Source organism: Quercus robur, chromosome 4 (assembly GCF_932294415.1).
Source record: "Quercus robur chromosome 4, dhQueRobu3.1, whole genome shotgun sequence".
NCBI lineage: Eukaryota > Viridiplantae > Streptophyta > Magnoliopsida > Fagales > Fagaceae > Quercus > Quercus robur.
This window is the reverse complement of record NC_065537.1, coordinates 26,890,073-26,915,361: the sequence shown is the minus strand read 5'-3', so window position 1 is coordinate 26,915,361 and position 25,289 is coordinate 26,890,073. Positions and strand designations below refer to the sequence as shown.

At 35.3% G+C, this 25,289-nt stretch overlaps 1 protein-coding gene across 2 annotated transcripts in view; it reads left to right on the top strand.

Moving 5' to 3' along the window:
* The window catches only part of LOC126721040 (wall-associated receptor kinase-like 10), a 43,772-nt gene extending 20,513 nt beyond the window's left edge, over positions 1-23,259 (top strand). Inside the window, exon 4 of one of the 2 annotated variants that reach the window (XM_050424000.1) lies at positions 21,763-23,259. In XM_050424000.1, coding sequence (XP_050279957.1) covers positions 21,763-22,961 — 1,199 coding nt within the window. In that variant the 3' untranslated portion in view covers positions 22,962-23,259. The remainder of the gene's footprint in view (positions 1-21,762) is intronic. The other variant, XM_050423999.1, reaches the window with a different exon arrangement.
* Positions 23,260-25,289: the final 2,030 nt, after the last annotated feature.

Below are 25,289 nucleotides of genomic sequence, written 5' to 3'. Positions count from 1 at the left end.
TGGTTAACTACATTGAATGTTCAAATAGTGTGTAAAACACCTATGAACGTTTAAACCTCAATTTATAAATTACCAATTCAAGCTTATTATCAAACAATGTATGTACAGAATATGAAAATAAGCTAAAACAGAATTGGTAGAATAATCTAAACTGAAAATAATCACAACCACAGCAATAATTAAATGGCAAAGATTAAGGGAAGAAAGATGCAAATACAAAGACAACACAACGATGTGTTATTGAAGAGGAAATTGAAGTCCTCGGCGTAAAACCTCTCTGCCACCTTCCAAGTGGTCAATAATCTACTAGAGAATAAAGTTGGGATATATGAACAGTAGAAGACTCTCTAAGTTTAATCTACCTGAAAGTTCAATAAGTGTATAAAACACCTTGAACGTTTAGACCTCCAATTTACAAATAACCAATTCAAGCTTAATATCAAACAATTAATGTGCGGAAAATGAATGTAAGCTTAATACAGAATTGATAAAGAATCTAAACCAATTAAATTCACATCCACAGCAGAAATTAAATGGAAAAGATTAAGGGAAAAGAGATGCAAACACAATAACAACACTCGATGTGTTATCAAAGAGAAAACCGAAACCCTTGGTGTAAAACCTCTCTGCCACCCTCCAAGCGGTAAACAATCCACTAAAGGATGTAGTTGGGATACATGAATAGCAAAAGACCCTCCAAACCTAATCTACCTAATGTACCTAAGTTCTCCAAACTTTTATTCCAACGAGGTTATGCTGAACATATTTCTTCTTTAGCTTGCCGAATTCTGCTACTTGACTATAGCATCTACCAATATGAAATTGATCCTTTCTTAACTGCTTCCCAAACACCAAATGGCCTCCTCATAGATATGAGTATGGTGAGAAAAGGTTTTGATAATGTACCTCTCAAGGATTTGACAATGGAGAGGAAGAAAGTAGAGGAATTTGAAGAGTCTCTATGTAAAGATTGTGGATGAATCAATCTTGTTTTTCTCTAGGGTTTCTCTCCCAAAATTCTTTCTAGAAGCTCTCTTAATATTGTGGGTATAAGGTTATATATATAGTAGGGTCAGAAGGAATGTGAAAAGTTAGTTTTTCCTAAACAGGGTGTTCTAACGACTTGACCTCGCGACTGGGTTGAGTCGCGAGTTCAAGTCGTGAGCTAACGGCCTGGCCAGCCTGGGACTTTTGTCCTGTAGTGCAACAGCTGGCGTGACTCTTCAGCTTCTGGCATGCTTGACACGTGTGCACCTTTTTGGCAGCTTGCAAGCCGCGAGCCACCCGTGAGATCCAGTCACGAGCCCCTGCTTCTTTGCACAATCTTGAGCATTACTTCACACTCTCTCACACACTACTCTTACATAATTTCCACCTAAATACAGGGTTACTAATTGCTAAAATACAAGAAAATTTGGCATGGAATGAAGCCAACAAGATGGTTGATAAAATTCAACCTTACACTACCCAATGTACCTAAGCCCTCCAAGCTTCTTGCTCCAACGAGGTTACGCCGAACCTTTGTCTTCTCCGACTTACCGAATCCCGCAATTAACCCATTGCAACAACCAATATCAATTGGTCCCTTCCTAATTGCTTCACAAGCACCAAATAATCTTCTCACAGATATGGGTATGGTGAGATAAGGATTTGGCTAATGTACCTCTTAAGGATGTATCAATGGAAAGGGTAAGAGTAGAGGAATTTGGAGAATCAAAAGATGAAGATTGTTAATGAGTCAATCTTGTTTTTCTCTAGGGTTTCTCTCTTAAAATTCTCTCTAGAAGCTCTTTATATTTTGTAGGTATAAGGGTATTTATACCAGTATGTGTTTGGAATGCAAAAGGTTAGGTTTGTAACAAACAGAGTGGTCTAGCGACTCGAGCTCGCGACTGGAACGAGTCACGAGCTAACTGTCTTGCCAGACTGGATGTTTTGACCTGTAGTGCAACAGTTGGTGTGACCCTTCAACTTCCCTACATGCTTCACATGTGTGCCACTTTTGGCAACTTACCAGTCGTGTGCCAGTCACGAGGCTCTTTTTGATTGCACACTCTTGAGCTTTTCTTCACACTCTCTCACACACTACCCTTACATGATTTTCACCTAAATACAGGGTTTCTAAATGCTAAATAATAAGCAAATTTGGCACGAAATAAAGCCAAAAAAATGATTGAATAAATTCAACCTTACAATCTCTCCCTTTGGCTATTCTGTGACAAAACCCTAAAACAAACTCTAGAATTAACATGTGAGTTAGGAACAGTTGAACAAAACTCACTCACACCTAACTCTAGAATTTAAGAAGCTCTTGAATCATATGTACAAGTATTTCTTGAAAACAACAACACAATATGATCATTGTAAGTTGAAAACTTGAAATGCATATGGAGCAAGCACAATGGGATCAAGCAAAAGCGTTTAAAGCAATAAAGCATGGCTTGACAAAAAAAAAAACAATCACTATAAAATAGTGATCACAATGATCATTCACACAAGGAATGAACATCTGAACATGCAAGCTAATAAGCTTAATGCAAAGTATCATTTGCATGTCCAACACTCAACCGATACAACAACACAAGGTAATTGCATCAAGGATATAAATTCCGACAAGGGCACAAGAGTGATGTACTTAAAGAAATGCATACATAACATTAACAACAAGTACTAAGCTACAAAGCATGGGTACAAAGCAATATACTGAATATAAACTTATATATCTAAACCAAAATACCTCAGAAGCTTTAAACAAAAGCACTAAAACCATCGATGAGTTAAAACCAAGTATTTAGCATAGTATTGAGCAAACCCATAATTAAGATTATCCAAAACATAATAACAAAAACCATAGATAACAGAAATCAAAATGCTTAAAAGTTTTTTTTTTTTTTTTTTTTTTTTTTGCTTTGCTCCCCTTCAAGAGCTACCCTTACTTCTCCTCCAAAGTTCTCCCCATTTTTGACCGAAATGACCAAAGGGCTATTCCTGGGTAGTAAAGCTATCAAACTTTGCTGAAATTAGATTCATCTGCTCTTGGAGAGTAGCCAGTCTGTCAGATTGCTCATTCTGAACGTCTTGGAGTCCATCAATCCTTTCAAGGATGATCTGAAATGCATCTAAGGGGACTGCAAAGGATGATGAAGCTCAGCTCCTTTTGCCACAGCCTTTTGAGCTTAAGGGTTGTTCTTCAACTTTTGTCTCAGTTTCCATTGGTTCTCCTTATTCTTGATCACCCTCCTCTTTATCACCCGGCAGACGAACTCTGATCTGTGTAATGGTTAGGGCATTAATAGCTGAAGGAGTAGGCCTAAGACTGATGTCTTGAGGAATTTCAACACCCTTTGCTCTAAAGAGCCTCATGAGTAGACTAGGGAAAATCAACTTTGCCCTTGAAGTGGTTCTTGTCTCATCAGCAATAATATAGAAGATATGAGCACTAATATCAATGTAGGTGTTTTCCCGGAGCTCCATGAGGAAAATGGCTCTAACATTATTAATGGTGGTCATCTTCTTCACTAGGTACAAGTTGAACATCATGATCACTATAAGACATCTCATATCAACTAGAAAAGCAGTAGTATTGAGGCATCTTCCTTCTCTAACTCCACCAATATGAGATTGGACAGTTTCTATGGAGAGCATTATGTCCTTGTAGTGTGTGAAATCATGGTCCAATTCCTCAAAACCAAGCACCTCATCAATGTACTCCAGATCAATGTTGAATTCATGGCCTCTTATCCAACAATTAATCTCATCCTCTCTTCAGACAACATTGGCATAGAATTCTCTGATTAAAGGTTCACATACCCCAGGCAGATCACTTAGTAGCTTTTCCTAACCTCTGTCTTGAAAACAACTAGGAATGAAAGAGTCCTTTAAATCAACCAAATCCACAAATCTTTCTTGGAGGATGGGAGCCCTCTCATAAAACTAATTGTATCTCTCAAAGTGTTTAGTAGACCTGAATCAAGTATTATCCATTTTCTTCCTTTTGTCAGCCTTCTATGCAGCACTCTTCTTCCTTGGAGTCATCTGCAAAAACATAGCAGCAAAGACCACAAAAACAGAGCACAACATATGGTAACCCAACAATTAGTAACAAATTAGAAGCACTGACAAGGGCAAAGAGTTAAACTAAAGATTTAGTCTACAACCCAGCTCAGAAACAACATGACAAGAGATAACACACAACAACAGAACACAGTAGAGTTTATCTCAAACTTTTAAACAAAGAACAATGTGAGTGTGTGCTTAAAATATTCCATGAACAACCTAGGGCAAAATGCAAAAACACTTAACTAGTGATGCAAATATCAATCAGTGTATACCAGAGACATCTCACAAACAGTGTATATCACAAAATCCCTAACACACAAGAAAATTTCTACGAGACATTTTACAATGGGTATAATATGGTCAACACACCTCAAAACAAGGGTTATGCTTAAAAATGAGAATCAATCATGAGAGCATGTGAAACAAGCATCATATTGTAATAATCAACAAAACCAATTCAATCAAACTCACAAAAATAAACCCAAACCATATTCGAACAACATATATCTCAAATCTCAACAATAACTCAAAAATCCAAGAAATCAAGGCTATAAACATGAAATACTTAGAGAAAAATAGAAAACCCATACCTTTTCTTGAAGTATGAAGAAGAGACGATGAAGAAAAATGGTGGATTTTTTAGAGTAACACGGTGAGTTTGTGAGAGAGATGAACGGAGAAGACAATGAACAGTAAAAAATGTTCGAGGGAAAACTAAAAAGTTTTAAAAACTATCCTTAAAGCGCAAAACGCGCTTTTTTCGCGACTAAAACAAGTAGCGAATATGTCGCTAGGACAAGTAGCCAAACACCCAACAAAAATTTTGAAAAATTTGTCTAAGTGTTTTTTGGGACTAGAAGTTCCACCTGCGAGGAAGTCACAAAGGGAGTCACGAAAGCTTCTGAGTAAACCTCGCGACTGAAGCTTCCACTCGCAAACAAGTCACCAAACTGAGTTGCAAGAAATCTAAAAACCCAGATTTTTGAAAAAATTTCTAAGTCTTTTTCACAACTGGGAAATTGACCCGCCAAAGAGTCATGAAAACCCTCTGTGTAAGCTCACGACTAGGGGCATGCAACTGGATTGACCCGCGAAGCAAGTCAACAGAACAGGGCTGCACAGTTTTAGACTTCTTGCAAAACAAAATACTTTCCAAAAACAATTAAAACACTCAAAAATATTTTTGTGTTTGATCAACATATAATTGAGCATGTGTAACACATTTCATCAAGTACAATCACACAAATGAATAAGGCATTTATTGAACATAGACATGTGTGATGTGTGTAGGTATCAAAAATGAGATAGATCTTAGTTTAATGTGAAACTTCAATGAGATAGTCCTTAGTTTAATGTGAAACTTCAATGATCAATTCAACCAAGACATACACAATTAGCACTAGGATGAGTGACCCATCTCAATTATAGAAATATGCATATATGACCTCCCACAAAACTTGATAACATAACTTTGAAGCTTTTCATTTGGCTCCATATACATCGTATCATTTGATCTTTTTAAATAATTACATCTCATTTTGAGATTAATGCCTGAAATTTTTGATATTTCAATTTGATGAGTAAGCCTTTGGCTTTTTAGGCATCATACATTTATATAAAGGTCGCTTTCCCTTTTTCCTAGTCAAATACTAGTATGTGCGACGGCTTTTGCAGCTCATTATCTCTTTTCATTTGAGGTTTACATTTATTGAGCTCTTTGAGCAAAAATAAATAAATAAAAGAGTGGGAAGATATATAGGCACAAGTCTATGCAAGTTTCAAGATCAACAAAACCATTAACTAATCATTCATGACAAGTTTAAAGATCTATTTACAACAGTCACATAGATGTCAAGATTTTTCCCACAATAATATGAGTGCATAAAGAACAAGCTATGCTCTTAAATACACAAAGCCATTAGTACAAAGGTACAAGGCAAAATATGCTTGTGACAATACACAACAATGCCGATCAAATTTTTTGGATTTTCTACTTTTTATGTGTTTTTGGATTTTTGACATAAAAGCAAGAAAAGATTGATAAAAAACATAACAAATTAAAAACATTCAAAGTAAAAAGCAAACAAACACAATTTTCAACACAAGTTGGAACGATAACAACAATCACACAACCAATCAATGTCACAAAGCATAGGAAGTATTAATGCATGGACATGTTATAATGCTTATGCATGTGTACCTTTCTTCACCCACACGACACTTGTGTTTGGGGTGATATCCCTAGAGAATTGGGTATGCTCGTTATGACTTTCAAATCTTTTGGTGAAGCTTGCTAAACAAGTGGTGAATGCATCAATCATCCACATCACATCCCTCACTCTGGGATCACCTTCTTAACCTTTTGATTGCTCAACAGTCCAATTCCCTATGCCATGTTTTGGTCCTCTTGACCTTTGTACACTTAAATTCTTCAATGCTTCAAGTTTATAACAATTTGGTCTGGTGTGACCTTGAATTCCATAGTGATGGTAGAAGTGTTGGGTTCTCAGACCTCTTTGTGACTTTAGGAGTGATTTTCCTTTATCCTTAGGTTTGACCACAGATTGGTTAGAAGGCTTAGTCATAAACTGTTAGCCAGTCACATTCCTCTTCTTCTCCACCTTCACATTCTCAGCAGTAGTGGTGACTACCATTGGTTCCTTGGCCTTCACAAATTTCATTTCCTTGGATGTATTTGCATCCGAACTACTCTCTCTGGTGTATCCCAATCCGCTTCTGTCGGTGAATGGTTTTTGATGAGCAAGTACATCATCAAGCTTTTTAGAGGAAACCCACACTACTTTAGCATTCGCTTGAATCACCTTAAGCTCAAGGAATTTGATTTTCGAATAAGCCTTAGTTAACTCTCTATTCAGCGTCTCCATTTCACATTTGGTCTCCTTGTATCGCACTAGAAGACTGCTATAATCTTCCTTTACCCTCTTTATCTTTTTAATGTCTATGTTAGCCACTTTTGCATATTCACCAATCTTCTCGAGGAGGCAATTGTAGGTCTCTTGCAGGCCCACTGTTCCGTCATCTTCCTCATCATCAGATTCCTCTACTATCCTTATTGACTCCAATTTAGTGTGCTCACCAAGCTCTTTCACTAGCGCACCCAAATCATCTGAAGATTCCACAAGAGCAATGGTCATGAATGCAAAGAAGTTTCACGCTCCATCACAGCTTTCATCTGAATCTGAATTAAAGGAGTCTGAATCACTCAGAGTAATGGCATACACTTTGCCCATCGCTCTTAAATAATTGGGACACTCTTTCTTGAGATGTCCATGTTCGTTGCATTTGAAGCATGTGATTCCTTAAGAGGATTAAGAGACCTTCCCATCTTTCCTCTTGAAATCCTTTTTCTCCTTTTCAAAATTTGGCAATTTTCCCTTCTCAGCAAACTTTCCATTCTTCTTGAATTTCAAGAACTTTCAAAAATTCTTCACAATATATGCCACATCTTTATCGACTTCATCCTCATCCGATGAGTCATGAGCTTCCACCCTCTCATTAATTGTCTTAAGCGCAAGGGATTTGCTTTTCCTTTGTAATGTTAATGACAGCTCATATGTTTAAAGTAAGTCAATTAGTTCTTGAACTTTGATATCATCAAGATCCTTACTCTCTTTAATTACTGTAACATTTGCATAGAAGCTCCTCGGCAATGATCGAAGGATTTTCCTTACTATCTTTGAGTCCTCCGTTTTCTCACCCAAATTGAACTTGCTAATATCCACCTCATTCAACTTGCCATAGAATGATTCGAATGACTCGTCTTCACTCATTTCCAGCTCTTCAAATTGAGTGGTTAACATCTACAATTTAGTGTCCTTCACCTTCTTCGTGCCTTCATAGGTGGTCTCCAATATTTTCCATGCCTCTTTGGCAACAGTTACGTGAGAAATCCTATGAAACTCATCTGGAGAAACACCACAAAAAATTACATTCAAAGTTTTACTGCTAGTGTTAGTTGCCGCTAGGGCTGCCTTATCCCATGTGGATTTAGCAGCCTCCGGCCTAGTCCATCCAACATCTACCACAGCCCAAACGGTTTCATCAATTGAACATAAGAATGCTCTCATATCCAAACTTTCCAAAAGGCATAGTTGCTACCCTTAAAATATGGTGGAGCATTTAGAGATTGAGATTGATCCATCTTAAACAGGGTCAAGGATCACACCAAGGTAATTAAACCACAGCAAATGCACCCTACTCTGATACCAATTGAATGTTCAAATAGTGTGTAAAATACCTATGAACGTTTAGACCCCAATTTACAAATTACCAATTCAAGCTTATTATCAAACAATGTATGTACAGAATATGAAAATAAGCTAAGAAGAAATTATAAAATAATCTAAACCGAAAATAATCACAACCGCAGCAGTAATTAAATGGCATAGAATAAGGGAAGAGAGATGCAAACACAAAGACAACATAGTGATTGTTATCGAAGAGGAAACCGAAGTCCTTAGAGTAAAACCTCTCCGCCACCCTCCAAGCGGTCAATAATCTACTAGAGAATAAAGTTGGGATACATGAACAGCAGAAGAGCTTCCAAGCCTAATCTACCCAGTGTACCTAAGCCTTTTAAGCTTCTTGCTCCAACGAGGTTATGTCGAACATTTGTCTTCTCTAGCTTACTGGATCCCGCAATTAGCCCATTGTATCAATGAATATCAATTGGTCTCTTCCTAACTACTTCCCAAGCACCAAATAACCTTTTCACAGATATGGATATGGTGAGATAAGGATTTGGCTAATGTACCTCTCAAGGATATATCAATAGAGAGGTTGAAAGTAGAGGAATTTGGAGAATCAAAGGATTGTGGATGAGTCAATCTTATTTTTCTCTAGGGTTTCTTTCTCAAAATTCTCTCTGGAAGCTCTCTACATTTCGTGGGTATAAGGGTATTTATACTAGTGTGTGTTTAGAATGTAAAAGGTCAGGTTTGTAACAAACAGAGAGGTTTGGCGACTCGAGCTTGCGAGTTTGAGTCGCGAGCTAACTGCCTTGCAAGACTGGAGGTTTTGTCTTATAGTGCAACAGCTAGCGTGACCTTTCAACTCCCCTGCATGCTTCACACATGTGCCACTTCTAGCGACTTGCCAGTCGCAAGCCAGTCAGAAGATCCAATCACAAGGCTCTTCTTGATTGGACACTCTTGAGCTTTTCTTCACACTCTCTTACACACTACCCTTACATGATTCCCACCTAAATACAGGGTTTCTAAATGCTGAATTACAAGTAAATTTGGCACAAAATAAAGCCAACAAAATGATTGAATAAATTCAACCTTACATATATTTCTACATCAGATCAGTTGGTTGATATATTTACCAAGTCACTTCCTTCTCCTCAGTTTAATTTTCTTGTTCACAAACTCATGGGCGTCCCTCCCTCTCATTTGAAAGGGGATATAAAGGTAGAAGGTGCAGAGCAGAAGGAAGAGCAACATAAACAGTAGAAACAGAATGTTGTTTATTATAATTTCTGTAAATCTACCTGTAGCTTGGTGTATATCATTAGTGACTAAGTTACTTATGATTAGTGGCCATGTGTACAGTTGTGATTGGTTCATTAGAAAGTTAGTTAGTCTTTGCTTAAATCATGTCGGTCAGTTAGAGGAGGTTAGCTATAACAGTGCATAAATATCCAAATCACGTAATCTATTGTTAGTGTGTGATAATACAAGTTTTTCATTTTTTGGATTCTCTTAATTCTCTCTCTAGAATCTATTTCTCTTTCATCTAGTGGGTTTTCCATTCTAGGCAATTTCTTCTTCCACTAGACTGCTTCCCTTTTAATTTTTGAGAAGGACTAGTCTTTCCTCTTTTTCTTTTTAGGTTTTCCATGCTTGGTTTGTCAACTCTTGTACCTAGGAATTAGGTTTTAGGGAAGGTTTTATGTAGTCTCTAAACTATAACCACAAGTACATTTTTTTTTTATAGTCAATATGCAAGAAAACTTTCATTATTTAGGACTAAAGCCCATTAAGGATACATTCATACAAACTTGATTAGCTATAATGGGAGAAGTGTCCTCCACCCATATAACACAATTAGATATAGAACTTGCATGCTAAGGCAACAAATGGGCCTTTGTGTTGCTATATCGAAGGACATGGCTTGCCTTCCACGACTGAAAAGACTGCAGCCAAAATTTCGATCCTTCCACTACTTTCTGGATAAAGCTTGGGGGTAGGTCCGGGTTAAAGAGGGTATTTATCACGATCAATGCATCTCCTTCTACAAGAGAGGGCATTTATCACTATCAATGCATTTATCCATAAGTAGGATATGCAAGCAAATCTACATAGAAAACCAAAGAAGGGGTGGAAAAACCAAAATGGAGTAAGGCTTTCTTAGAATGTTTTTACTAAACACCAAGAACAGGCCTTTTTTTTTTTTTTTTTTTACAAGATACTGCTTTATTCTCCAAAAACACTACTATTCTTGGCTAAAACCCTTTTTCTTTTTGTCTACCAAGTATGGTTATCTTCCTTTTGTTTTATATTATAAGAAGAGTAGTTGGATTACATATACGTGGCATCATCTTATTGAAGCCTGAATGTGACAAAGGCTAGTACAACGGCATTTTAGATCCTCTTGATTTGTTTGCCCCTTTTAGATACTCTTGATTTATATTGGGCCTTTGCACCAATTTTCTTTAGGCTTTTGCAAACCCAATCAAGGTTTTTTTTTTTTTTTTTTTTTTTTTTTTTTTTTTTTTTTTTTTTTTTCACCCATTCTTATGTCATTATATCCAATTATGAGTTGGTACTCATTCGTGGGCCCTTTCACCCCATTTATGGGGTTTTGTCTCGGTTCATGGGATTTTGCGCCTTATTCAAGGGTTCCTTGTTCTGCAACCCTTTTAAATTTTGGGTAGCAACAATGTCAACCACAAAATTCCTTTGTGGTATGAATTAATTTGAAAGAATTTTATGGCTTATAAATCTGATAGCATTATGTGGTTTATGGGGAAAAAAAAAATCTTTTTGGTCCTTATATTTTGGCTCTATTTTCAATTTGGCCTTTAAGCTTTCATAGTATAAATCTTGGTCCTTCAATTTTCAAAGTTGCTATCATTTTGGTCCTTGGTGTCATATCACTCATAAAAAATTCTACCTCTAGTTGACGTCAAGTTTTTACACTTGTTAAGTTTATTGTAAATAAGATAACAACATGGACCAAAATGATAGCAAGTTTAAAATTTTAAGGATTAAAATAAAATTTTTGAAAATTTGAGTACCAAATTGAAAATATAGGGACTAGAATTGTGTTTTTCATTGGTTTATTAAAACTTCCTTTCTAATCATATTTCCAAGTTAACCTTTCTATTATTTTGTATTAATTACATTTTACACAAAAGTCTTCATAATTTTTACCCCTTTAAATTTTCAATTATTACTTATAACATTATATTTTTAAGGCCAAAATATGTTGTTAGTCTTTAAAGTTTACCTACTAGGTACTATTGTTCCCTAAAGTTTGAAATGAGAACTATTGGTTCCTAAAGTTTAATAATGAGTGATATTGATCACTCTGTTAACTTTTGTTAGTTTCCTTGTTTATATGTCTAATGGATCAATGATGTAACATTTTTAAATGACACGGCATTTTATTTTATAATAAAATGGCCCATGAGTAAATCTGACCCAAACTTGTTTTAAGTGGTGCACTTACCTAGCACACCTAAATCAAAACACTTTAGTCCCCCCCCCCCCCCCCACCACCCCAAAAAAAAAAAAAAAAAAAAAAAAAAAAAAAAAAAAAAAAAAAAAAAAAACTTTTGTAAAATACACACAAAATAATAAATAACAAGTACTACAATAAACAAAAAATTAACATGGTTAAGCTAACTTCAAGCTAACCTTCACAGGCAATGACAATCAAACTTCACTATTATAAAAAGGAATTACAACCACACAAACTCACAAAATATAAATAAATATATATATATATATATATACATACAATGCCAATCAAAATTCACTATTAAAAAAGGAAATTACAACCACACAAACTTACAAAATACATACATACGTATGTATGTATACATACATATATATATATATATATATATATATCTCTCTCTCTCTCTCTCTCTTAAACATAAACTAACCCAAAGTCCAATACACCTAATGGTGCTCTCACGCTAACTTACTAGGCGAAGCTAGTCTTTACTCTCTCACAAGAGAAAACTTTGATCCCGACGATCTCTCATACAAAAGAAAGCCACACCACTACACTTTTATAAGGGATGGCACACGCCTCCTTACTTCTCTTCTTTTCAAAATGGGAATAACTCTTCTAATAAAATTAGACAATCTCCTTATTATTCATCTAGCCAATATGGGATTTCAAAATCAATAAGAAAATCTATAAACTCTTCTATCATGGGCTGGACTTAACAAATCTCCACCTTCTACTCATGAGTTGTCTTCTGTAGTACCCCTTGGGGTACAACCTCTGCACCCCTTTGTGGGTAAGGGTGCTCCTCCTCGTTCTCAACAAGACATACTCTCATGTACTTATCATCCATTTTTTTCCACAATTTCTTAGCTTTCATGTCCCTTGTTATTAGTCAAAGCATTTTATTATAATCAATCAACAAAATCTGTAAAGAGATCAAATCCAGAAGTCTCCATAGCAAACCCTGACTTTTCTACTAGTTTGTTGCGCAAAGAGGCCATGGAAGCACTCCCAAACAAGATCGTGAAACCTATTATGAGACTTAGAATAATCTCACAACTAAATAATATGAATAATGTAAATTTGAAATCCAAAAGTCTCCATAGCAAACCCTGACTTTTCTACTAGTTTGTTGCACAAAGAGGCCATGGAAGCACTCCCAAACAAGATCTATTGTGAAACCTATTATGAGACTTAGAACAATCTCAGGACTAAATAATATGAATAATGTAAATTTGAAAGAAAAGTATATACAATTACACATAAGGGAGAACGCCAAGGATTTACATGTTCAACCTTAAGCCTATGCCAATAGATAACGACAAGTAGAAAATTTCACTAACAAATATGAACATTTCAAAAATAAATATTGACAGTTTTTAGACCCCTTAAACAATTGAATTAACCCTAGGTAATTAGCCAAGTTGTTACTTAGTCAAATTAACAAGTCTAGGTTAACACAAATATATCATATCATGCATAGCAGCGGAAAATAAATAAGACAATGATATGATCACCCAGGAAACCAAACCGGTAAAAATCTGGGGAGGATTTGACCTAGCTATCCTCAAGGTAAACTTGAATCCACTATCAGAAAGAATCGAAGTTCATACAAAAGGACTTACAAGCACCCCCGCTCGACTTCCTAATGCTACCAACCAATAGAACTTACTGACACGACCACGTGCAAACTCCGAATCCACGGACTCCTTCTTTCTTTGGATTCCCACCAGCTACAAGCATCCCCGCTTGTGTATTCTTTAAGCTTTAATGGCAGCAACTGTTTTGATCATCAAGGTTTAGAGAATATCTCCTCCTTGAAAACCCTAAGTTTGTGTAAAGGAAAGTTCCTCTAGATCTCACAAGAGATTTACACAAACCGCAATATGAGCAACACTAAAACGTGGCTAGGGTTTACCTTTTATACTTAGGACAAATAAAAAACCCTAAAAACGTTTTAAAACAAATAGGGCTGAGTTGGACGAATCTGCAAAAAAGCAATCTGCCCGACGTTCGATCGATCGAGCCAAGCCGAAAGCCACACTGCTTTCTGCTTTACACTTGATTCCAACTTTACATTGACTTACAACTTTGAGCTATCTTTAAACACTTCTAAACACATTGTTTTGATCATGGTTTGCCAACAATACAAATTAGAGTTCTAAATACATAAGTCCTACACTTTAAAACCTAACAAACTCCCCCTTTGGCAATCCGTGACAAAACAAACATATAAGCTCAAAGTTTACAACATGAAAAGCCCTTTACAAAATAATGCTCATAAACAAAAATTCAATTCTAACTACTATCCATCAGTTGCAAGTGTAGACAGCAGCTCAATTGAATCAACCTGTATATTTCCTGAAACACTAAACAAAATGCATAACCGCATGTGTGGAAATAATACAAGTAAACAAAATAACTTCTTGATTTCAAACAACACACAAATAAAGACATATATCAATGAATAACTCATAAATATAAATCAATAAGCAGTTTGAAACAAGAAACAAATAAAGTACCAACAAAAACATAAAACTCCCCCTAACATGAATATCCCATCAAAAACAAGGTAAGAGCTAAAAATGTTAAGTACACAGTGAAGCACCTAGATACAATCTAAAACTCCACAAGCTCCAACCAAAAACAAAAAGTCTCCCCCTGAAAGCAAAAACCCTACAAGTACTCCCCCTATTTGTGACGGAATGCCAAAGGGCAAACAAGATATCCATCATCAAAAGGGAGGTGGTCTAAACTGCGCCAACTCTGCACGCAAGGCACGGATCTCATCAAGCACGTCCAACAAAATCTGTCCTTGAGCCGCCTGAACGGTTAAGACATGATCCAACGTGCGACGAATGTCAGAATCATCCGTAGCAGTCGGTGGAGGAACAACAGCATCAGCATCAGCAGCAATACCTGTAGAAGAGGGAGGAGGGGGAACACTACTAGATGACGCACCTCTAGGACGAGAAGGAGGGACCCTCAACTGAGCAGCCCTCTGACGAAGAAAAGTGGCACCTATAGGAGCTATCACATGAACAGGCTCACCTGACGGAAAACCATCTAGATCTAAATAGAGCAGAATCCTATGAATGAAAATAGGATGAATCAGCGCATGCCCTACGGCAGAACTCCTATGAACCTCGTTCAAAGAACGAAAGAACAAGTGAGTAAAACTGATAGACGCTCCAGAAGTAAAGGCGTACACAAACACACATCGCTCTAAAGGGATGGTGTGGAAGTGAGAGATAGGCCACAAGGAATGACACGCAATCCTAAAGAAGAGATAGGCAGTCTCGATAAGCTCAGCGGACGTGATCCGAGGATCAGAACCCCACTGGATAGATGACCCAGTGATGTAAGACATGACTACATCTAAAGAGGGTGACTTATCATAGGGATAGACAGCATCCCGAACTACCGGCACCCCAAGAGCCTCAGCCACCACCCGAGGGGTAATGATGAACTCTACACCTCGTATCCAACTCCTAACAAGGGTGTTGGAATCATAGATGTGGCAAGAGAGATTCGAATAGAACTCTCTAATCAGGGCGGTCGGAGGAGGATGATCTATCTGTACGAGAGGCAACCAACCCCTAGACTCAAAATTAGCCCTAATGGCTGGATCAAGCGCATTTAACACAACAGCTCGCTCAGACCAAATCTTACGCCTACAATTCAAGGTGTCATAGGCTTCTCTACACTTATCATTCTTAAACAGCTCTACTCTAGGTGGAGACTTAGAGGAAGTGGAAGTGGTCCTATTAGCTCTAGTTTTCCTAGGCATGGTGCTAAGATAAGGATCAAAACACAGAGTGAAAGAACAAAACCACAAAACAAAACCAAAGGCAGACTGCAAGTTAGCACAAAAACAAAAAATAGAAACAAAATCTATATGATGCATGAACAAATTTAAATGTCATGATGCAGGTGCTAGTGCAGTGAATTGAGTCAAAAAGATTCAAATTACAAAATTGGCTTGCACATAAAGGTTTTTAACACAAAAACCCCAAATTAAAGAAACCACTTGATCAATTTTTTTTAAAAAAATGACGAATTGATCATTGCACATGATAGAATAACAATAATAATGACCAATTACATCAATTGGAGAAGCCAATTTCATCAATTTAAGCCAATTTGACAAAATCCCCAATTCGGATCAAATTCAAAACCCTAGAATTTTCAATTTTTCAAAAACCACCAAATTGATCAAATTAAATCATAAGGAACATCAATATAACATCATGGTACAAAAACCCATTGATCAATTACATAAGAATTGGCTTGAATCATCAAAAACCCCAATAATTTTGAAGATGGCGAAAATACCCATAAGAATGCATGAAAACAAGAAATAAACTTGAAAAAGAAGGGCAAAAGGGTCTTACCGGCTTCTAGGGACAAAAACCTTGCAAGAATCTTGAAGGAAAACGACAAAAATTGATGGTGGAGCCAAGAGCCAACGCGGAGAGAGAGAGGAACTTGAAAAAGTTTGAATAGTGACTTTGAAAAAGTCCTATTCTGCCTTTTTAAAAAACCAGAAACACGAGTTTCGATCGGTCGAAAATCAGCCTCGACCGGTCGAAATAGACAGAGGCTCCCTCTCTCAAAAAATTTAAAATTTTAAAAATTTCGATCGGTCGAAAAATAGAATGGACCGATCGAATCTGGCAGAGGCTCACCAAATTTTTCTGGAAAAACACAATTTTTGAAAAACAAATTGATTTGACTCAAGGCATTAAAATTTAAGACCAAAAATGTATGAGTATGAGATGATATGATTTTCCAAATAAGAATTTTAAGCCCAATATTCCCAAAAACAAAATTTTGCATTCTCCACAAATTTTCAAGCAACAAATTTAGTTTGCACATAATTCAAAGTGATTGCAAAAACTTGGTTGGTCAGACCATAAACATACACAATAACATGTACAATGTTTAGCAACAAGTAACTCGTGTAGTGTGTGCGACTAGCAAAGACATGAGATACATGTGAGGTGATATGTGAATAGCAATCAATCACAAAGTCTACAAAATTCATCACAAAGAATTTAAAAGAGACTATCACCTAAAGAGTTACATCATATAACTCTCACATCTCCTAGATCATAAGCTTACAATCATGTAAGTTTCTTGTATTTATGCCTCATAATATACATTTCAATTTTAAGTTTATGTGAGTTTGGCATCAAGCCTAATAGTACACACCAATTAGATTTTAAGAATTAAGCACTTTTACCGAGGCTTCACCTTATATTCTTTTTGTGCATGTGCTACACTTTCTCGAGCACAAAATCTTATGATATGCACTAAGGTGTTCATGATTGGCTAGTGAACAGTGGTGAGATGGTTATTTATGCTTTTCTCTAAAAGTTCAAGTCTGACATTTAAAAACAAGTGACTTCAAGATTAAGACATAATAATCAAAAACCATACACATCTTTCCCACACAACATGCACTACAAATCTTCAACTAGTAGAGTGCAATAAATAAGCTCATCAAAGTTAAACAAGGTACAAACAACATGTTATGTGAAAATAAATTGACCAATCTTGTTCTCAAAAACCAAGAAGAATAGTGCAAAAACAAAATGTGCTTCCTTTTTCCCTTTTTTTTAATTTTTTTATTAAAAAATAAAAACACCTAGAATGAAATGCATGAATGTTATGCTATGCAAATCCTAGAGACAAAAAAAAAAAAAAAAAAAAAAAAAAAAAAAAAAAAAAAAACCAAAGAACAATGGTCACAAAGGGTAAAGCAATGAAGCACAAGGACCATGTCAGAAAGACTCAGTTAGGTCGAGTCTTTTGCATCTTATTCACTTGAGAATGATTTCCAACTCCTGGACTAGAATAAAGGTTTAAAACCTTTACCAAATCACCAATAAGTACCATAGGATCAAGTGCTTGAGGCACAGGTACTTTTGGTTTGTTTGCTCTCTTTGCAGCTTGCAGCTTGTAGCAATTTGGAAGTATGTGTCCAGTCTTTCCACAAAAATGACAAACCCATGCAGGTTTATCATGTGTCTTGTCCTTAGATAGGGTAGGCTTCTTAGGCTTAGATTCTTCCAGATCAACCCTAATCTTCCTAGATGATGAACCTTCTAAGGGTTTAGCAACCTCACTCACAGGGGGTTTAACAGTTTCACTCACTATCTCACTTACTGAAGGTTCAGAAGAAGAAGATGAAGGAACCAACTTAGTGGAATGGGGAGCGGACACACAGATGCTATCAACATAACCTAAACCAGTTTTGTCAGAAGATGACTTTTGAACACTTAGCATTTGATCAAGTTTAGAACTAGCAGATCTAGCAACAGATAAATCAAGTTCTAAAGATTTAACTTTATCAAGCAAAAGCATGTTTTCAGTTTTCACATTGTTCAAAAGGTCATTAGCATCAAATAATTTAACAAGCAAATTTTTCTTTTCAAGCTTAAGAGATTCAATTTTCTTTAGGCCAAGTTCAATATTCATAGCATCCTTTACAGCAACTTTGCAAAGTTTGTTATAGGCCTCTTGAAGATCTGCATCTTCAGAGAGTTCCCCATCAGAAGGGTTCTCTTCAACAGATATGCTCTCATCAACTACAGCAGTAGCAATGAAAGCAATGAAGTTTCCATCCTCATCACAATCAGAATCATGATCAGAAACTTCACCATCACTAAGGGTTACAGCCATAGCCTTACCCATAGACTTCAAATAGGTTGGACATTCAGATTTCAAGTGTCCATACCCTTGACATCCAAAACATTGAGAGCCCAAAGAATTATTGGAAGATTGATCTACTCTCTCTCTCTAGGTTTATCATTGTTATTAACCTTAGTGGGATCATACTTCCTAAAATTTCTAGGTTCAGTAGTGTTTGTGCATCTTGCCTTTCTATTGTTATTCCTGAGAAAGTTTCTAAAGTTCTTGGCAAGATAGGCAATCTCTGTAGCAAAGAGCTCATCATCAAATCCACCATTATCAACATCATCAACTGACTTAAGAGCCATTGATTTGGATTTGGAAGTTTTGGGTAGATCCAACTCATAGGATTGAAGAGATCCTACAAGCTCATCAATAGGGATGGAGTCCACATCCTTTCTTTCAGTAATGACAGTCACTTTGCGTCTAAAGTTTTCAGTCAAAGATCTAAGAATCTTCCTAACAATTTTAGGTTGATCATAAATTTCACACAAGTTAAAAGCAGAATTAACAATATCATTCAGTTTAACATAGAATTCATCAAAAGATTCATCATCAGACATCCTAATGCTTTCAAATTTAGAAGTCAATTGCTGCAATTTATTTATTTTGACAGCCTTTGTGCCTTCATGCACAGTCTGGAGGATATTTCAAGCAGTATGAGCGATCTCAACATTCGAGATTCTCTTAAATTCCTCCATAGAAACAGTATTAAAAATCGCATTCATAGCCTTGCTATTAAACGAAGCTGCTTCTTTCTGAGAAGTTTGCCACTCACTAACAGGAGTAGTGGGCTTCTCCCATCCGTATTCAACGGAATTCCACACCCTCTCATCAATGGATTTCAGAAAGGCTTTCATCCTTACTTTCCAGTAAGCATAATTATTCTCATCAAAGTGAGGAGGAATAACTAGAGAGTGTCCGTGTTCCATGACAACAGGGGTCAAGGATCAGCTCAAAGATCAAAGGATCAAAAACAAAAGAGCTACCTGCTCTGATACCACTTGACAGTTTTTAGACCCCTTAAACAATTGAATTAACCTTAGGTAATTAGCCAAGTTGTTACTCAGTCAAATTAACAAGTCTAGATTAACACAAATATATCATATCATGCATAGCAGCGGAAAATAAATAAGACAATAATATGATCACCCAGGAAACCAAACCGGTAAAAACCTAGGGAGGATTTGACTTAGCTATCCTCAAGGTAAACTTGAATCCACTATCAGAAAGAATCGAAGTTCATACAAAAGGACTTACAAGCACCCCCGCTCGACTTCCTAATGCTACCAACCAGTAGAACTTACTGACACGACCACGTGCAAGCTCCAAATCCACGGACTCCTTCTTTCTTTGGATTCCCACCAGCTACAAGCACCCCCGCTTGTGTATTCTTTAAGCTTTAATGGCAGCAACTGTTTTGATCATCAAGGTTTAGAGAATATCTCCTCCTTGAAAACCCTAAGTTTGTGTAAAGGAAAGCTCCTCTAGATCTCACAAGAGATTTACACAAACCGTAATATGAGCAACACTAAAACGTGGATAGGGTTTGCCTTTATACTTAGGACAAATAAAAAATCCTAAAAACGTTTTAAAACAAATAGGGCTGAGTTGGACGAATCTGCAGAAAAGCAATCTGCCCGACGTTCGATCGGTCGAGCCTAAGCTTCGATCGATCGAGCCAGGCCAAAAGCCACACTGCTTTCTGCTTTACACTCGATTCCAACTTTACATTGACTTACAACTTTGAGCTAGCTTTAAACACTTCTAAACACATTGTTTTGATCATGGTTTGCCAACAATACAAATTAGAGTTCTAAATGCATAAAGTCCTACACTTTAAAACCTAACAAATATCACAAAAACCAAACTAAAAATACATCAAAAGAGCTCTCTCACAATTAAAAAGAATAGAGAAATTTATATTCCCCATTCTAATTTGCGACACACACACACACACAAAACATTTAGACAAAATCATGTATAAATTTTTGCTAGGTTGGCTAATTCTAAAGAAAAGAAATTCCATACAAACCACAAAATAAAGAGAGGAAAATACAATGCAAGACAGAGTCAACTTGCCTCAATTCAACAACTAGTTGACATGGACAACTTTTGTCAATGACGAAATCAATCTCATGCTTGAAGCCCTTACTAATTAATACACAATTGATCAGTAATCAGTTGCTAATCCGTATAATACATGGTAAATTTTAACATTGTATGACAGCTTCCTATTATGTTCTTTTTTTTTTTTTTTTTTTTTTTGAGAAGCCAGATCAGAGACCTGGGAAACTTTATTCATCAAAACAAAATTAGTGAACATCATTAGTAAGATTAACTATTATGTTCTATTTAAATATAAAATTTTACGATTAAGTTAGTTATTAATAAGAGGTATCTATCATTAATTTTTTTTTTAGACTAAACTATATCTTCCAGCATTAGTTATTTATTAAGATTGTGTTTGTGAATAAAATCTATCCTATCTTTTAAAGAAAATTCAATGTGTGAAGATTTTAATGGGAGCTTTAAATATAAATTAGATTTTTTTTTTTTTTTTTTATACAAGATAGAATATCTACTCTAGTCTAATCTAAGTGTATATATATGTGTAAAACTCCTTTCTGGAGACTTGAACCCCAACCCTTACCCCCCACACTCCACAAGCACCTATACTTGTGGAATGACCACCGCACCAAAGGTATGCGACAGTAAATATAAATTAGAATTTAAATTCAATTAATACATATATATAATGGCATATGAAATTGTGAGATCTCAAAACCTTACAACCATATTATGTGGTAAAGTAAAATCAAATTGCTTTAGATTTATATATCATCAAAGAAAATATATATTAGCTCTTACCTCCCACACTCTACAAACACTTATACTTGTGGAATGACCACCGCACTAAAGGTGTGCGGCGGTAAATATAAATTAGAATTTAAATTCAATTGATACATGCATATAACGGCATATGAAATTGTGAGATCTCAAAACCTTACGTCCATATTATGTGGTAAAGTAAAATCAAATTGCTTTAGATTTATATATCATCAAAGAAAATATATATTATAGATAGTCTGAAATTCAAGTAAAAATCATCTATTTTCCTTTGATCTAGAAATTAATTAGGAGTTCACTTATTTAGACTTCTGGGTAGTACTGTGGGAACATAATTTGGAAGATTTGATAGCTTCTAGAAAAAAGTAGGGAGCTTTATATCAAAACCTATTTTGCACATTCATATTTATGTACTAAAAAACACAGATATTTTAATTATTTTGAATTTTGTAGGTTTTGGTACAAGCCTTGGAGCATTATTTCTACCAACTACATGGGTTTTATACAAACTGATTAAGAAGAGATACAAGATCAAGCTCAAGAAAAAGTTCTTCAAAAAGAATGGCGGTTTATTGTTACAACAACAATTATCTTCAACTGAAAATAATGTTCAAAATACAAAATTGTTCAATTCCAAGGAGCTGGAAAAGGCAACAGACCATTTTAGTAATGATAGAATAATTGGAAAGGGTGGACAAGGTATTGTTTACAAAGGAATGTTGGGTGATGGACAAATTATTGCAATAAAAAGGTGCAACATTGTGGATAAAGCCAGTCTCGTACACTTCATAAATGAGATTGTCATTCTTTCACAAATCAACCATAGAAATGTGGTTAAGCTACTTGGGTGTTGTTTGGAGACAGAAGTTCCTTTGTTGATATATGAATTCATCCCAAATGGGACACTTTTCCAATATATCCATGAAGAAAATGAAGGGATTCGATTAACATGGGCTATGCGCTTAAAGATTGCCATAGAAATTGCAGGAGCTCTTTCCTATCTACACTCAACAGCTTCTTTACCAATTTATCATCGAGACATAAAGTCCACAAACATACTTTTAGATGAAAAGTACAGAGCCAAAGTAGCAGATTTTGGGACATCAAAAATGGTGAAGATTGACCAAACTCATGTAACCACCCAAGTTCAGGGAACTTTTGGGTACTTCGACCCAGAATATTTCCGAACAGGTCAATTTACAGAAAAGAGTGATGTGTATAGCTTTGGAGTAGTCCTTGTTGAGCTCTTAACTGGAGAAAAACCTGTTTCTTCAACAAGGTCGGAAGAAGGTAGAAGTCTATCTGCATATTTCATTCTTTCAATGGAAGAAAACCGTCTCTTTGATATTCTTGATGACTGTGTAAGGAAAGAAGGTGACAAAGAAGACATCATCATAGTTGCTAATCTTGCAAAAAAATGTTTGCACTTGAATGGGAAAGAACGTCCTACAATGGGGGAGGTCGCAATGGAATTACAAGGAATCCAAAAAAAAGATACTAATGGTCAAGAAAATTATGAAGAACTTCATATTGTTAGAAGCAAAGAAATTGATCCTTCATATGCTTGCTCTACATCAATACAATCATATTCAGAAATTGCTTCATTTTCGTCATCAATTGTCCTACCATCATCATCTTTCAAATCACTATGATTAATAAACTATTTGCTTTCTAGTTATTTGGTTTCCTTTCATGCTGTAATGTATTAAAAATTATTTTAATATGTCCATAATTGAATTTAAGAAGAATTCATAAATATTTGCATAAGAATGGCTTGTATATTGTGAGAACTACAATATTGGGGTTAATGGTGACTAGTGAGACAGTGCGTGTAAAAGAGAAGTGATGATGGTCTCATTCCTTCACTGTGCATGTCATGGGTATATCACTTGCACTACTTTATTCCCGCAGTGCTCGTGTGTAGGGGTGAATGCATATAGAGTGTATGGAGTCGCCTAAAATCAGTGAGATTTCTTAAAGGTTTGATTGGTCATCCATTTTTTTTTTTTTTTCCATTCTAAATTTAGTTCCTGTAAGTCTAAAGTAGATAAAACCATGTCTCGATCTAGAAAAAAGATTGGGAGTTTGGTTGCACATGGGGAAGCTCTTAGGCACTTGTGCTTATCCCTTAAAATGTAGTGCAATGCAATATCCAAAAAAAAAAAAAAAAAAAAAAAAAACCTACTTGCCCAGTTGGGAACATGTCTCATGATATCGTGCATGCTTTGAGAATAATACATGAGTCTAGATCTCAATGGTTTTGATTTTAGCGAGAAAAAAAAAAAAAAAAAAAAAAAAAAAAAAAAAAAAAAAAAAAAAAATTAGTTTTGAAAACCATTTTGAAAAACTCATCACTGACAGGGGCTGATGTCAAGATGAACTTAAAATATTAAAGTTGCCCATTGCAATCAAGTTTTGGGGTACCTAGCCATTATTAGGATCTCGTCGATCTTTTGTAAATGATATGATCCATCTATTTATGAATTTTGAATTAATGGATCAAACTAAGGAGAAAATGGGTTTTTACCCTTTTTTTAAAAAAAAATCCAGTATTTTGCCCTATTTTCCAAACTAATTAAGGAAATGCCCCCTATTTTAAAACTTGATTTTCTAAAAATCAAACAAACTGAAAATAAAAAAATTAAAAAAAAAAATTTCTAGAGTCCTATAGTGACGTTTTAAGACCCTATAGTAGCGTTTTGGAACTCGAGCTCCATGAACTGGAGTTCCATGCAAGTTTTTCTTTTCTTTTTTAAGTTTGATCGCCCCATACCTATAGTGACGTTTTAAGGACCCTCTAGTGGCGTTTTGAAACTCAATTTTTGGATAATCAAGTTATAACAGGGCATTTCCCTAATTAATTTGGGAAAGGAGGCAAGATGCTAATTTTTTTTTTTTTTAAATGGCAAAGGCCAATTCTTCATGATCTTGTTCACCAATGAAGCTTTCGAGGATAAAAAAATAATTTCTTAGTCAAAAATAGAAGAAAACCATAGTAGAATTTTGGCAAGTGCTTTGAAAAATATGGTGTTTTAGTGGAAAATCAAGAAACCAGGATGAAAACAATGTTTTGAAAAATACATTTTTTTTTTTTTTGGGGGGGAAGAAAATTGAGGAACCATGTTGAAACCATAATTTTGGAAATATAATTTTTCAATGAAAAATCAAGAAACTGAGATGAAAATCACGCTTTTAAAATTCATACTAGTCAAAGAACTAGAATAATTAGTGGTTCTAAGTTCTCTAGTCTGATTAGGGTCAAACCGATGGTTAAACCAACAATATCATAAAAAATAAAATTATTAATTTTAAAATTATAAAATTAAAGAATAAGTGTTATTTTTTATCAATAGTAGACTAAAAGATGTAAATATATTTGTTAGAAATTATATAATTTTTTTTATACAATTTACATTAGTTTCACATCTTATAATTAGAAAAAAAAAAAAAAAAAAAAAAAAAAAAAAAAAAAAAAAAAAAAACAAAATCTAACTAAAGTTCTAAAAATATTAACATTATAAAATAATAATCTTTGAATTACAGAGATAATAAATTTAAGATAATTTTCAAATAAATGAATTTTCCCATCTTGTTATTTAAGAAAATGAATATAGCAAAACATAACTAAAAAATTTAAGTTATCAATACAAATACAAATACAAATACAAAAAAAAAAAAAAAAAAAAAAAAAAAAAAAATCGGGAAGAAGCAATTGTAAGGGATGTTAGGGTCATATTTTATGAATTGGCTAATCGTTTGACAAAATGCACTTTACTTATAATTTGGTAGATCTAAAATGGGTTTAATACATCAAAAAATATGTTGTTCAAGCATATCAAGTGTTCGTATTAAAAGACATGAAGATTAGTCCAAGAAACAAGTGAAAAAAAGTTGTTCATTAAGTCTTAACAAATACCTCAACAGATGCATGCTATGGAGACTTAATGTGAAGCTCGATAGATGTCTTGACAGCAGCTCGA